General features: G+C 56.7%; 2 protein-coding genes across 15 annotated transcripts in view; both read left to right on the forward strand.

Moving 5' to 3' along the window:
- The first annotated feature begins 1,102 nt into the window (after window positions 1-1,102).
- On the forward strand, window positions 1,103-8,694 carry TSEN54 (tRNA splicing endonuclease subunit 54). 2 transcript variants are annotated; one of them, XM_036838341.1, is made up of 11 exons: window positions 1,103-1,186; window positions 1,330-1,494; window positions 1,593-1,656; window positions 1,741-1,824; window positions 2,148-2,246; window positions 3,232-3,284; window positions 4,933-5,034; window positions 5,219-5,862; window positions 6,539-6,599; window positions 6,914-7,030; window positions 7,537-8,694. In XM_036838341.1, the coding sequence occupies exons 1-11, from the start codon at window positions 1,131-1,133 to the stop codon at window positions 7,685-7,687; spliced, it is 1,596 nt and encodes a 531-aa protein (XP_036694236.1). In that variant the 5' UTR covers window positions 1,103-1,130; the 3' UTR covers window positions 7,688-8,694. The 2 variants fall into 2 exon arrangements, with proteins under 2 accessions (XP_036694236.1, XP_036694237.1); XM_036838342.1 differs by lacking the exon at window positions 7,537-8,694 and having other exon boundaries at window positions 6,539-6,611.
- Window positions 8,695-9,036: 342 nt separating this feature from the next.
- LLGL2 (LLGL scribble cell polarity complex component 2) overlaps window positions 9,037-14,705 on the forward strand; it is a 33,077-nt gene continuing 27,408 nt past the window's right edge. For 5 of the 13 annotated variants that reach the window (XR_005017844.1, XM_036837449.1, XM_036837444.1 and 2 more), the window contains exons 1-2: window positions 9,051-9,239; window positions 9,981-10,067. The gene's annotated coding sequence lies outside the window, so the exon portion shown is untranslated. Of the gene's footprint in view, window positions 9,240-9,980; window positions 10,068-14,705 lie in introns of all 13 variants that reach the window. The other 8 variants (XM_036837448.1, XM_036837445.1, XM_036837456.1 and 5 more) reach the window with 7 other exon arrangements.

A 14,705-nucleotide genomic window follows, 5' to 3' on the forward strand; every position in this document is an offset into this window, starting at 1 on the left:
CCCTCCCCCCTCCCTCCGGCCGGATCGGGAGCGGAGGGACCGTCCCGGCAGTGCAGTCGGACTGTCAGTCAGTGCCTACGGCCCCGCCCCGATCCGCGTCAGGCCCCGCCCCCTCTGGGCCGGACCGAGGCCGCTGGCCGGGTCAGCGCATGCGCCCAGGTGAAGCGGCGTGGGTGGGGCCGAGAGTGCGCGCAGCTGCCTCCTGGCTGCGGAGCCCCGGGCGACCCGGGGCTCTAGAGTTCAGACCGAATGGTGAGATGCCCTGTTTGTGACTGGGTGGGACAGAAGACGTGATGTGAAGGGATCTGAGAACCGAGACCCAGGAATCCCACTTGGGAAGCCCCCCTTCCTCTTTGACCCTCGCCCTTCCCGGGACTCCCGCGGCGACCTCCGCCCGCGGCCAGAGTCGCCGACCGACAGCCACTGGTCGGAGCAATGGTGCCACCTAGCGGACCGTGTCGGAACGACCCACGGTGGCGGCGGCGGGGACCCCAGCCTTGAGGAGGTGCTAATGACGGGCTGGGGTGGCGCTTCAGCACCATCGTGGGTCGGACAGCGCCTCCCCCCAACCCGCCCCGGCCCTGGAAACCCGGCTTCCGACCCCCTAGGAAGGGACCCAACGGAAGACCCTGAAGGAACTCCGAACCTCCCTAGACTGCACCTGACAGCCCTCGGTGACCTTCAGTTTGTGAAGCTGGAATTCAGGAACCCAAAGCTCTCCCTTCTCTAAACCCCCTCTTCTAACCTCCCTGTCCAGCCTGGGTGGTGGGGACTAAGCAGCCCAGGGCTGCGGAGGGGAGGGTCACGCATTTGACTCTTCATACTACACTTTTCTAACGCCGGGCTCCTCAAGTTTTACTAGAGAGAAGCCCAGAGGCGGGCTGGGGATAGGAGAGGGGAGCGCCTCCAAATCCAGAAACCTGCAAGCTCTCCGCCCCCGGAATCGAGGCACATGTTTGTGGGCAGCCTCTAGGACCCAGGACACCGAGGAAGGTGGAAAGCAGGTGGATTGATCCGGAGACCCGAGGAGCAGAAGTAGGGTCCCCGGGCGCTAGGGCCGCGCGGAGTTCCGGCGGTGGGCGGGGCGTGGGCGGGGCGCGCGCGCGCGCGCAGCGGCAGACCGCAACCCCATGGAGCCCGAACCCGAGTCAGCCTCCGTGGAGGTGCCTGCCGGGCGCGTGCTCAGGTGCGGCGCGGCCCGGCCCGGGGGAGGCGCCGGGACCGCGGAGTGGGCGCCAGGAAGGGCCCGGGCACCCGGGACGGGGATCCAGGCCTGGGCCGAGCGGCCCCGACTGCGCGGCGCTAACCCCGCGTCCCTTCCTTCCCCAGTGCCCCGGAGCTCTTCGCTGCCCGTTCCAGGTCCCAGAAGCTGCCCCAGCGCTCGCATGGCCCCAAGGACTTCCTCCCCGACGGCTCAGCGGCCCAGGCTGAGCGCCTGCGAGTGTGCCGCGAGGAGCTCTGGCAGCTGCTGGCGGAGGAGCGCGTGGAGCGCCTGTGAGGGGGCCGGGCCGGGGCGGGGGCGAAGCCGGGGCGGGCGGACCCGGTAGACTAATCCGGTAGACTGAGACGGACCCCTCCCTACTCCTCGCCAGGGGCAGTTTGGTGGCCGCCGAGTGGAGACCGGAAGAAGGCTTCGTGGAGTTGAAGTCTCCTGCGGTGAGCGGTGGGGTTCAGAGACAGGGGACCCGCCTTCTCTGCCCTCCTGCCTCCTTTGTGACATTTGCTCTGGATCCCACGCAGGGTAAATTCTGGCAGACCATGGGCTTCTCAGAGCAGGGCCGGCAGCGGCTTCACCCGGAAGAGGCCTTGTATCTGCTGGAGTGTGTGAGTGGGGTCCTGGGAGAGTGGAGAAGGGGTTGGGACCAAAGAACTGGAAGGACGTTTTTATTGGAGAAAAAGTACATACAACTGAGTATTCAGGGAGCTTGTAACCTGATTTCTAGAGCAGGAGACAAGAATACCACGCAGGGAGCAGGCATTCCAGTCGAAGTTAGTGATGCTGCCTCCCTTTCCCCCCTCCCTGGTTGGCCGTATTCTTGCTGAGATGAGGGGGGCGTAGCAGGCAGATATCAGAGCAGGGAAGTTGCCTCATTGGCTGTGCCACTGCCGGGACGGTTCACAAGCTGAGCTGTTGGCTCCGCTTCCAGGGCTCTATCCAGCTCTTCCACCAAGACCTTCCGCTGTCTATCCAAGAGGCCTACCAGCTGCTGCTTACTGAAGACACCGTGACTTTCCTGCAGTACCAGGTATCTGCCACCCTCTCCCGGGAGAGAAGCCACCCATCCACTGAACTAATGAGTATTTATAAGTACCTCCGAGGTGCTAGGTACAGAGCCATGTGCTAAGGCTACAAGACCTGCAAGGGCTCTGTTGTCATGGTGCTTACATCCTAGTGGTGGCACTTGGGCAATATATAAGTAAGCAAGCAAGTGGACGATTGACTTCACAGCTGAGTGCCAGGAAAAAGACAAAGAGGAGGAGGGGCACCAGGCTAGAGACAGAAATGTGGACACCATGATGGCATGGATGGTATTTCAAACCCCACTGGGCTGTACGGAGGTGTGGCCAGAGTAGAGGGCTGTGTCTGAAACCTGGGGCACTCTAACCTGAGGAGGTCAGGGGGAAGATAAGGGACCTGAAGAGGGTCTGGCAATGCAGGGAAAAACCAGGAGAGGTGGCATCACAGACGCCAAGAGAAGGTCTTTCCAGGAAGAAGTGCTTGGCTATGTTGAAAGCTTGAGAGATCAAGCAAGCTGGGGGCATTCCTGCCTACATCTCTCAGATATGGATACAGGGACACAAGGATGAACACGTGGTTCATCCAAAGACCATTCCCCCCATCCCACCCATCTATGGAGGTGCTGCGGGGCGGCCAGGTGTCCACCACTTCTGCTATCTTGTCTTTATTGTAGTCAGGAGCTTCAATGGTGACAGCTTTGGTATCAGAATATTCTAGGGTGTAGTTTTTTTTCCTGGTCCATCAATTATCAGCTTTTTGGGATTTGTGTTTAAATTAAGAAACCGCTAAATGTCATTTGTGCCCACAGTCGGGTAAGTGAGAGAGAGGAATTCAGAGACTTGAGACCTTAGTTTGGGGAAAGCGTTTATAATGGAGTATGGTCCTACCAATCCCAGGGTTTGGAATCTGGGGGTGTGGTGAATGGCTTCCGTCTGGAGAAACTATTTGTTTTCAAAAGTGGACGTCTGACCTCTACTTTTTTATCTTTTGAGGTCTTCAGCCACCTGAAGAGACTGGGCTATGTGCTTCGACGATTCCAAGCAAGGTAAATCCCTATCTTATTTCCCTCGAATTTATTCTAGTCCTGGAACCTGGCTGACTGGCCCCAAAGTAGAAAGTGGCCTCTCCTTACCTGGAATCCTTGGGGAACTGCAGCTCTCTGAACAGGCTGGAAGTGCTCTATTGAGAGGCATGTTGGGACAAATCTGGGTCATTTCACCTTATCCTGGGCTATCAGATTGAGCCCCATCTTCAGCCCGTTCACTCCACAGATAACAACTGAGCACCTACAGCTCAGCGTGAGAATGGAGATACAGTACCGGAACAGTGCCTGGCACTTAGTAGGTGTGCAAGCAGATTTGTTAAGTGAAAATATGAATGAAGGACCAAGTGAGGAATTAACAGTTGAGTAGGGTTTCACATTCCTTTTGCTAGGTTAAATGTTCTTTACTTCTGGGGCTTCTGAGGATCACCACCTTAGTAATCCAGCATAGCTAAGAGCCACAGAGACTTTCAGACTCAGGAGGAGAAACTGGTACAGCCTTTGCAGGTTCACAGTATGTCACACATGCTCTAGAACAAGCACATCCTTTAATTCCTGAAAGTGGAACATATCTTAAGGAAACAGTCACAGATGTGTGTGTAAGTTCACCTGTGAAACGTGTTTATTCATTCAGTCATTTGTTCAGCAATATTTATTGACTACCTACTGGGTGCCAGGCCCTATGCTGGTTGCTGAGGAATAGCAGAGAGCAAAATCACTGCCCCCACAGAACTTGTATTTAGTGGGGAGCTTACATGAAACACCATCACTTTGCGAAATCAGTGATCCTGGAAACATACTATAAGCCCAACAGGGAAAGCATGGTCACACAGATTAAAGTTTATCCCTTAGAGCAGCGCTCTTTGGTAGAACTTTCTGTAGTGATAAACATGGTCTGTGCCTGTGTTATCCAGTATACGTGGCTTGTTTAACTTTGGGACTGAATTTTTAATTTTGTTGAATTTTAATAGATTTAAATTTAACTTAAATAGCCCCTTTTGTCTAGGGCTACCATATTGGACAGTACAGCCTCACAGCCATAAAGAAATCATAGCAGGGAAGAATGAATAATGTCCATAATATACTGTTGAGTGTAAAAACAGACTACACAGTAGTATGTTAGTACAGTGTTACTTTTGAGAGGGAAAAACATGGAGAAAGACAGTATGCGTGTTTGTAAGAAACAATGTTAGAAAGACAGTATGTGTGTTTGTAAGAAACAACGTTGCAGTAGTATCTATGGATTTTATTTTCATTTTTCTTTATTTTCCAAGTTTTCTCGTCCTCCTGATTTTTCTCACTAGGGATTAATTATTTATTGCTGGCTCTGCAGGAGCCCTGGTTTCAGGGAACCTCTGTTCAAAGGTGCCATTGGTGAGCCCCAGAGGCCTGGACAAAGATGCATGGGCAGGCCCCTGTGTCAGCCCCCATGTACCCCGTGTGCAGGTCTGCCTGGGGCCCCCATGTACCCCGTGTGCAGGTCTGCCTGGGGCCCCCATGTACCCCGTGTGCAGGTCTGCCTGGGGCCTTAGCCCTTGGTTATGGCTCTAGCCCTGGCCCGTGACTTGCTCTGAGTCAGTCCCTCACACATTCCTTGGGGAGCACCAGACTGAAGAGGTGGATCTGTCGCCTGCCCCATTCTCACCCACAGCTCCGTCCTGTCCCCTTACGAGAGGCAGCTGAACTTGGATGGCAGTGTCCAGCGCTTGGAGGATCGGAATGGCAAGAGGAAGAGGAGGAGCTCCAGCTCTCAGTAATGCTCCCCACATGGCCACTCCCCAGGGAGAGCTTTGAGGGAGTGCTGGTGTTTGGGCCTTGGAGAATGCCCGGGCTTAAGAGCTGGGCTTGGGCTCAGGGAGGCAGTAGGGCACGTGTGGGTCGCGTGCACCTCAGCAGTCAGGAGCAGATGTGCTGCATTTCCTCCCTATGTCCCTCAGGTCCATTAATAAGAAGCCCAAGGTCCTGGAGAACCCCCTGCAGGGGGTGGATGGGACACCCGAGAGCCTGGCAACCTCCAGCCCACCTCCCCGAAACCAGAACAGCCGATGTCCAGAGGAGAAATCCCAGGAGTCAAGCCCCGTAAAGGGCCCCATGGGCCCCTTTCAGCTTCTTGGGTCCCTGGAGCCCTGCCCTCGGCTGGCCAGGGAGGGGGTGCGGTGCAGCCAGGAGAGTGGCAAAATGGAGAACGGGGTCAAGGGGGCTTGCAAGCCACGCTGGAACTTTGAGCAGATCTCCTTCCCCAACATGGCTTCAGATAGCCGCCATACCCTCCTGCTTGCCCCCGCCCCAGAGCTGCTCCCGGCCAACGTGGCAGGGCGGGAGACAGACGCTGAGTCCTGGTGCCAGAAGCTAAACCAGCGGAAGGAGAAGCTCTCCAGGCGGGAACGGGAGCAACAGGCGGAGGCCCAGCACTTCCGGGAGGATGTAAACTCGGATCCCGAGGTGCAGCGCTGCTCCAGCTGGCAGGAGTACAAGCAGCTGCTGCAGAGGCGGCACCTGCAGAAGACCCAGAGCCGCCCCCCACACCTGTGGGACCAGCCTGTCACGCCATTGCTGAGTCCCGGTCAGGCACACTCCCCAGGTACCCCCTCATCCTGCCAGAGGCCACAAGACTTTGAAAGGGGCATGGATTGACCACAACTGATGGAGGCTTAAGAAAGATGGGGGAGGAGAGAGCTGTCAGTAGAGTGGAACCCACAGGGGTAGTCCATTCTGGGAGGCAGCAAAGAGACCCAGGTGGGAAGGTTTAGAAATGGCAAGTCAGTGCCCAAGGAGAGGCGAGGAGGAATGAAAACTACAACCACATCCTTAAAATCATAAACGAGATGCATGTGGAGTGGCTCTGCCACCAACTGGCTGTGGTTCCCTGTTCTCCCACCTCTGTCAGAGGAGACCAAGGGGGTGATATACTGGTCAAATAAAAGGAAAGCTTCTTGTATGCCCTGCATGTTAAGAATAGAGAACTAATAGGCAAGAATTGTGTTAACAAATTCAGAACTACAGTCCTTAATGGGAACATGGTGAGTTGTAAGTAACTAGAGTAGTGTTGTCAGAGCAGTTAAATTTGAACTTCAGATAAACAACTGATTTTTTTAGTATATGTATATTCCCAAAGTTGCATGGGGCATACCTATACAAAAAAAAAAAAAATCTGCTAAATCTGGCAACCCTAAACTAGATGGCAGATTCAGAAATGTCAGGGGGAGTCTGGATGGTTGACTCCCCTCACCAACGCCTTATTTCCACCATCCTTGTAGCCACAGTCCTTCAGCATATCTCTGTGCTGCAGACGACACACCTTGCTGATGGAGGTGCGCGGTGAGTTTCCAGGTAGTGCCTGTCTCCACAGTACTTTGGGTGCCGGCAGGAGTTGGCAGCTGGGATTTTACTCCTGAAGTTGGGCATGAGCTGGGGGAATCATTCTAGGGACCCCTACCCTGGCTAATATTCATGTATATCTAGGGGAGAGGGAGGAGTGAGAGACAAGAGTAGATTTTTCCCCAGGTTCTCAGATAAGGTAGCCGTCCCTCCTTAGTCCCCCTGGAGGAACTGGGGGAGGGAAAGGGTGGTGTGGAAAGAAAAGATGGGGGAGGAGAGCCCCTGTTTCCTAAGGTTTCTCACTCTGTCCTCAGGCTGGTGGAGAAGTCTGCGGGCTTGGAGATCAGCTTTGATGTTTACCAGGCCGATGCCGTGGCCACCTTCCGAAAGAATAACCCTGGCAAGCCCTATGTCCGGATGTGCATTAGTGGGTACGAGACCAGTGAGCAGTACCCCAGGCTGCTGCCAGTTCTCTCGTAAACCAGGTGGACCTCCTCTCCACGCCCCTGGCTAGTTCGTCAGTCCCTGAGAAGAACCAGCAGTCCAGAGAGAGGCCCCATAGCCAGTTAGTGCTACAGGAACCCAGGCTTCCCAATCCTCACCTCTCATTCCTGGCATTTTCGAGTAGTCTCTCTCCTGTGCCACTTTAGTCCCAGGCTCACCCAGCAGAAGGGATGTGAATCAGAGGGATTTCCAGGCTAAGAGTGGTGAGAACCTTACTCTTCCTAGTCCCCTTACCCAACCAGGGCTCTGGGTGTTACTTGGAGAACTTAATCAGAGCCGTGCAGTTTGCAGAAAGGAGAGCCCAGGGGCCAGACTTCTTGTACCCCCAACTCCTGTCTTAAAATTGCCCTTCCCTGGGAGCCTCAGAGGGCTGGGTTCTCAAAGCCTATGGGTGGGCTCTGTTCAGGTCTCAGTCTAACCTTGATTCTTGCAGATTTGATGAGCCAGTCCCAGACCTCTGCACCCTCAAGCGGTTGTCCTACCAGAGCGGGGATGTTCCTCTGATCTTTGCCCTGGTGGATCACGGAGACATCTCCTTCTACAGCTTCAGGGACTTCACGCTACCCAGGGATCTGGAGCACTGACCACACAGCTCTGGCAGGGCCTGGGGTCTGCTCTGAGGGACCTGGACTGTCTACTCTCAGGGACCATCTCAGTTGCCTCCTACACCCAGACTCTGACCTGTAGCTTCAGAGGCTAGTCTGGGCCTTGGCCCTGGGTGTCTGATGCTTGCAGGAGAGGGGAGCTTTGCCCCCCCTACCTGGCTGCTGCAGCGCTTCCATGCCCCAGGCCTGAGATTGCTGCCTTGCAGTAAATCCCCTTGGAACTCAGGACTAGATTTCAGAGACCAGCGAGGCGGGGCAGAAGAGAGGACTCCGTGCCTTTAAATGAGAAGGTGCCTGCTTCTTGCGATAAAGCCAAAGCCATTAAAAAATAGATCCCTTTTCTGCTGTGGCTGGATATACTGGACGAGTCCTCCCGACCCACCATCCCATTGTCCGTGGAACTGGCCCCCAGGCCCTCACCCCTGCTTTATCCACCCACAGAGAGCAACTGCGTTCTCTGGTGCTAGAGCTAAGAGCAGCCCTCGGGAGGGCAGGAATGCGACCCGACCCTTTCTCGGGGAAGTCACTGACTTCTAGCTAGCTTGGCTTTCAGAAGGGTAGTCCGAGGAGGGAAGATGGCATTCCACTGGTCCTTCCCTGAACGCAGCCAGGTCCGGGTAGAGGGGCGGCCGAGAGGCGACATGTCGGTGTGGCTTGAATCGTAGTCTTATTGACCTGTGCGGTGGAGCGTGCAGTTCACGCCCAGGCCTCGGGCCTGGCCTCCGCGCCCCTTCTGCTTCTGTCTCTCGTCGTTCCTAATCCCCTCCCTCGTCGTGCTGAAAACTCCGGTCGCTGTTGCTGCCGGTGACTCGGAGGAAGGTCCAGGCTTGGGGGCCGCCCAGAGAGGAGGCGCCTCGGCGACGCCCCAGTTCCCAAACCACCTAGTTCTTGGGTCCCGAGACTTGGCCCTGTGTTCGCCGGTCACCCTCTCTGATTGGGTTGGGCGCTTTCAGGAAGAGCCTGCCGGGCTATGCCCCTCCCTCCGGGGCAGCTCGGGGCCAGGTTGTGGGAGGGACCGCTCCCCGGGTTTAGGAGGTGGCCCGGGGCCACCGCGCGTTCCGGGAACTATTTCCTCCTCCGGGAGGCGGCGGGACACTGGGCGCGGCGTGGCGTCCTACGGCCAGGTGCGCCCAGGTGAGGCCGAGGGCGGGCTGGCAGTTGCCTCGTGCATATTCACGCAGGCCTCGGCCCCGCCCCCGCGGTCCACGGAGCCGCGGATTGGCCGGAGCACGGCCCCCGCCCTCCCCGAGGGCTCCCGCGCTGCGCTCGGCCTCTAAGACTTTGCGCTACCGGGGGCGGGGCCAGGCCCGGGGGGCGGGCCGCTGGGGCCCTGCGCTCCGGGTTCCGCGGGCCTGGCCGGCTCACCCTTTATGTAAATAGCGGCGGCTCCGCCCCCTGCTCGCCGCGCCGGAGGTGAGCAGGAAGGAGACGGCCGCCCAGCAGCCCGTGGGCCCGCGGCGGAGCAAGCGGAGCCGGCGGCCGGCGCCGAGGGACGCGGAGGCCTCGGACGGGAGCTGGAGTGGAGTTCCAGGTGAGGTGCGGGCCGGGACCCACCTAGTTGAGCCCGCCCCCTCGGGGCGCCCGCCACTTGGGGCGCCCGCCACTCGGGGCGGGGAGGCAGGGGAGGGCCGGGACCCCTGGCTTCTCCGGGCTGGGCGGGGAGGGCTGCGCGCAGATCCGCTCGCCTCGCTCCGGATCCCGTCGCTCCGCTCGTCTGGGAGAAAGACACCTGTAGAAAGTACCGCTGGGAACTTTTCTGTGCCTGACCCGCCCGCGATTACAGAATTTGGGTTTCGGGTTTGCACAATAGTGTTAGCTTTGGAGAGCAGGGAAACAGGTGCTTGGCCCGGCTGGGTGCGAGGGTCACTGCGGGCGGAGACGGAGTCCCCGGGTCTCGGGCCCCACGTGTAAGGCGCCTGGCCGGAAAGGCAGGCGACGCACGTCTCCAGAGTGGCCCTCTCTCCGCGAGCGGGGGCCGGAGCGCTTTACGTTGGCGGCTTAGCCCCTGCTCCTGCCATCTGGGCCTTCTCCCTGCCGGCCCTTTGTGCCTCCTAATCCCCGGACACAGGAAGCCCGCGGAAGGGACTTGGGTCTTGGGGCCTTTCTCCGCCTCAGGCGGCTTTGAATACCTTTAGGGGACGTTACGGAGACCCAGTCTCTTTTCCAAGACCACGGGGGTGAGGTTGCGCTGCGGGACGCTGGGACTTGGCAAGAAGTGAAAAATTCCGTCTTGCCAAAGAAAGTGTGCAAAGTTTGCTCTTGGTTTGCTCAGGCTGGACACCGAGCTTTGGCTGTGGGGAGAACTGACTGTAGCCCGGAGAGCTGTGGTGTGGCCCCCTGAGGCTCTCACCTGAGACAGGTGAGCTTTGGGTGAAGTGGGCGGGGCGTAGACTCGGCGCCGTTCCCATGGGGATCCATGTGCCAGATGCAGGGCCTCTTAACCTGGACTATAGGGAGCCTCTGCAGAGTTTACAACTCAAGGTCCTGTCAGGCTGCAGAGGGGATTCTGAGCAGGGAGGGGAGGAGTGTGTCAGGGAGACAGGAAACCCCAGGTGGGAGGAACCGAGCAGCAGTACAGAAGAGCCCTGGCCCAGCCCAGGGGAAGCCAAGGTCAGAAGTGGCTTCTGAGGAACAGTCTGGGTCTTTGTGAGCTGAAGGATGGGAATGGTCCAACTTCTTTATTTTATGCACAGGGGATTCAGATTTGGTTTTCTTCAACTATTTGCCCACAGTGCTCACTTACGTCAGTGAGGGCTCAAACCCAGCTCTTGGGGTTCTGACCAGTGCTTGCTCCTATTCTCTGAAGTTAGACTGGGTCACTGTCTGTGGGAGCCACTGGGCAGTGTTTCCAAGGTCTGGGGTCATCCTGCATCCCTACTTTTCCCTGAGGCAATGGAGTATCCCCTTTAGCAGCAGATTAATATAATTTTTAAAAATTTATTTTATTTATTTATTTATTTATTTTTGGCTGCATTGGGTCTTTGTTGCTGTGTGTGGGCTTTCTCTAGTTGCGGCGAGCGGTGGCTACTCTTCCTTACGGTGCGCAGGCTTCTCATTGCAGTGGCTTCTCTTGTTGCGGAGCTCAGGCTATAGGTACGCGGGCTCAGTAGTTGTGGCGCACGGGCTTAGTTGCTCCGCGGCATGTGGGATCTTCCCGGACCAGGGATCGAACCCGTGTCTCCTGCATTGGCAGGTGGATTCTTAACCACTGCGCCACCAGGGAAGTTCCAGATTAATATAATTTTAATAACTTAGTAACTTAGTACTTAGTAGCGCTTTAATGCGCAATAGCATTAAAAGAAAGAAAAAGGTCCTTAATCCCAGATGACCCCATTGGTTTAAAAAATAAAAAAGGTAATAGGAGCCCACTGGGGCAAATGAAGTGTTTTAGAAAGTGTAAAATGAGACAGAAAAAAACTTCTCCCTCGAGCCTCACAGTCTTTCCTCAGATATAGTGCTCATTAAGTTTTTTAGCGTCTTTCCAGACTCAGGTGTAGTTTTGAATTGTGCCTTGCCGGTTTCTTGCTGGATGACCCTGGCTCTGTCACTTAACCAAACCTCAGCAAGCCTTGTTTTTACAGTTGTTGACGAGAGGATGAAAAATGTCATAAACACGTGTGGCCTGGCACATAGCTGGCGCCAAGTGAGGGTGGGCTGCTTAGCGTCCCCACAAAGCATAAAAAGCGTGGTCACTTGCGGGAATTTGGGCAGATGCCTGGGCCTTTTGGATGTGCCTGACGGGTTGTGAGGGAATTTGGCTTCTCTGTCCAGAAATCCTGATTTCTGAAAGCCTCTGGAGATCAGAAGTTTTAGAACGAGGATGTTGCTCCTTGGAGAGCAGAGGTAGAGGGCAGTGACCTCTCCTAACCTCACTTCGGGTTCCAGTGGTCCTTGGGACTTCTGCTGCTCCTTGGGAAAGCCAGGAGTGAGGCCTGACGGCCAGACCCCAGCTGGGAGACCTTTCCTGGGAGGAGGAGTGTGTGTGTACAATCTAATCTGCTTTGCTCTCTGCTCAGGGGGAGGCTTGGCTGTATACATTCTGCACCCTGGTGGGTGGATAGGTTGGGGTAGCACATTCCTGTGCTGCTCTGTTGTCATTAAGGAGATTTCCTGTGAGCTCCATAGTGCCTCCTTTCAACCTCATTTAGGGAAGGGGTATCCTCTCCTGCCAGGACTTCCTGGCCCCAGGACCCTCCCTCCCCTAGAGAAAATGTTAACACGGAGCTGGAAAGTTTGGCTCCTCTGCCATTAGTCTGTGACCCCCTATCTACCGCATTGGAGACATTGAGCATCCCTGGCAAGAGTCTCCAGGGGCAATGTGGTGTTCCCTGAAGGGTCCTTCCTGACGTGTCAGAGGCAGCTTTTGAGACACCTGAATCGGGGGCCCGGGTGGAGGCCCGAGAAGCCAATGGCCCTTGCTCCTGGGTTGGCTGCCTTGAGCAGCACTGGCTGCCTGGACTCACTTATCCTGAGTACTCAGCTCAGAGAGGCCTTCTTATCTCATCAGGCGATATCATATCAGGGCTCCTCCTGGGTCTCCTGAGGCATGCCAGGTCTGTTTGGCAACTTTGTTTTCCCCTGCCCAGGAGTAGTTTTCAGGGAGAAGTAGGGGTATGGGACGGAAGATGGGCGTCCCCCAGTAGGGCCACCAGTACTGTTCGCTCTTCTCCAGCCCTGGCTCCCTAGGGTTCCCCGGGAAAGCCTCCTCTCCCTGTGCCCTGTCACCGTGGGGCTTGCCCAGCTCCCTTGGGGGTGGCCTTCCCTCCCCGCCCTGCCTCTCAGAGGAAATTGGTCCTTTGAAGAGTCACTCCACTCCTTCCCCTTCCCAGGAACCACAGTGAATTCTTGAGCTAGGAGAGGCTCCTCTGGGCGTGGGGACAGGGAAGCTTCTAGGTACCTGACTCTACCCTTCAGGAATTCAGCAGAGACGGGAGACTTTTCTCGAGACACCCGACTAGGTGTTCCCAGGGTTTGATGAGAGGCACTGGGCACAGGGCTGTTTGATTCTAGTAAATAATGTTATTGTTGGATCTACTTGCCAAGGAGCTGGGTGTCCTGGAGCCTGGGGCTGAGGCAGGACCTGTAAGGGTATCCCCAAGCAGGATGTCAGGCGTGATAGGCACATGGCCCTGGCCTTGGTCAGAGACTTGAGAACAGGATGGGGAAGTTCCCTGAGGACCCCGTGGGGCCCCGGCCCAGTGCTCTCTAGGGCCAGTGCTCCTAGGGCCAGGTGACTGGAGAATACCTTTGCCTAATTGATCCCCATTCAGTCCCAGCTGTTCATTTATTCAACAGGTATTTATTGGTGCCTCTGTATGTGCAGTGTGGTTTAGACACCAGGCATAATCCTTGCACCAAGCAAAGGTCTCTGCCATCACAGGACTCAAATTCTAAAGGATGGGAAGCGTGAGTGACCGGAAATGAGTGTAGGTAATAAATAATCTGTTAAAAGGCGATACGAGCTATAGAGTAAGAACTAAAGCCGGGGATCAAGACCCCTCGGGAGGGGGGCATATTGCAACTTTAAACAGTGGTCAGGATGGGCCTCGTCAAAAAGGTCACATTTGAGCACAGACTCGCAGGAGGTGAGGGAGTTCTTTAAATAAATTGTGGGTGCCTCTCAGGTGTGAGGGCACTAAGCACTGGAGATACAACCATGGACAGGTCAGGCGGGGCCCGGTCCCTCCCTCCTGGAGATGACGTAGCCTGGAAGCTGCTTGGGTCAGCCGTTCAAGTTTTGAGGCAAGTCGGAGGCCGTGGGATGGAGCTTGATGGGATGAGACAGGCAGCCTACCCACCCCCACCCACGCCCACCCCGGGCAAGTCGTCAGTGTTCTCCCCACAACTGCTTTGCTTTTCCTTGTGCTTGACCACATCCAATCTGTCACTTCCCTGGAGAGAGGCTGGTGCTGGATTGCAGAAGGGGACTGAGGCCCCCAGGATGGGGATGTGGGGAGGACGCATGCATTCCGACTTCCCGCTCCACCCTGCAGGAAGAGCCTGGGGGTGGCAGGAGGACCCTCCCAGGGTTGTGGGACTGGCCTGTGGCTCTGAGAGATGGACAGTGGGGGGTGGAGGGCCAGGTCAGGCTCTGGCTGCTGACCCCCGGTGGTCCCATCCAGCCTGCTGTTGGCGAGCCCCTTTGTCCTGGGAGGGAGGCTTGAACTGAGCGGACGGTCTGCAGCCTGGTTGGCTTTCAGACTGGGACTTGGACTCTTACTGCCCGGGCTCCGTAGCTCTCAGAATTGGCTATTTCGTAAGTAATTGTAAGAATTACATGAGATGATGCTTGTAAAGTGCTTCAAGTGGCATCTGGCCACAGTCCCTCTCAATCCCTTTTATTACCTAACAACAGCAGCGACAACAATTCTGTGGTTCCCACCCCCTCTCTCTCTGTGTTCTAGTGCCACCTCCACAGAGGTGCCCTTTCTGCCCAGGTTTGGTTGCTAAGCTGCTGGCCAGGGGCTGCCCGGTGCCTCTGGGAGATTGGGTTTCCCAGGATAACTCAGGCGCTGGCAAAGCAGCCGTGGGCATCTGAGTTGGGACGGACAGGTGCCCAAGGGTCAGCAGCTGCCCCAGCTGCTTACAGCCCTCTCTTACCACTCCCCGCCGTGGGAGGTGCAGGGGCGCCGTGGGAGGTGCAGGGGCGTACTCACACCCGGCAGACGGAGGCCAAAGCCACACGCAGGATGTCGGGGGAGGGAGGGCAGCTTAGCAGCAGCCGGCTGTGGGAAGCGCGAGCCGAGGGGAGCCTGGGACTGCACCTCGTGCCGTGTGTGCTCCCGGAGATCGTGAACACAAGCAGGTGCTACTGTGGCTCCAAGAGCCTTCTCTCCCGTGGGCCTGAGATGTCCAGAGTCCTGCTTCCGGAGGTAGCCTCTCTTAGCAGCTCAGTGGAAATGCCCAGGCTGCGGAGGGACCTTCTAGGGGGCTGGCCCATCACACACCTCCAGGACAGGCTGGCGCAGCTTGGCCAAGCCTTGGTCTCCTGGGGATA

Source organism: Balaenoptera musculus, chromosome 20, assembly GCF_009873245.2.
Source record: "Balaenoptera musculus isolate JJ_BM4_2016_0621 chromosome 20, mBalMus1.pri.v3, whole genome shotgun sequence".
Lineage (NCBI taxonomy): Eukaryota > Metazoa > Chordata > Mammalia > Artiodactyla > Balaenopteridae > Balaenoptera > Balaenoptera musculus.

What these genes read in the sequence shown, in the direction of transcription:
- TSEN54 (XM_036838341.1), top strand. Translation starts at nt 1,131, where the DNA reads ATGGAGCCCGAACCCGAGTCAGCCTCCGTGGAGGTGCCTGCCGGGCGC. An exon ending in CCTGCCGGGCGCGTGCTCAG is followed by an intron (nt 1,187 to 1,329) that starts GTGCGGCGCGGC and finishes TTCCTTCCCCAG; the next exon opens with TGCCCCGGAGCTCTTCGCTG. An exon ending in TGACTTTCCTGCAGTACCAG is followed by an intron (nt 2,247 to 3,231) that starts GTATCTGCCACC and finishes TTATCTTTTGAG; the next exon opens with GTCTTCAGCCACCTGAAGAG.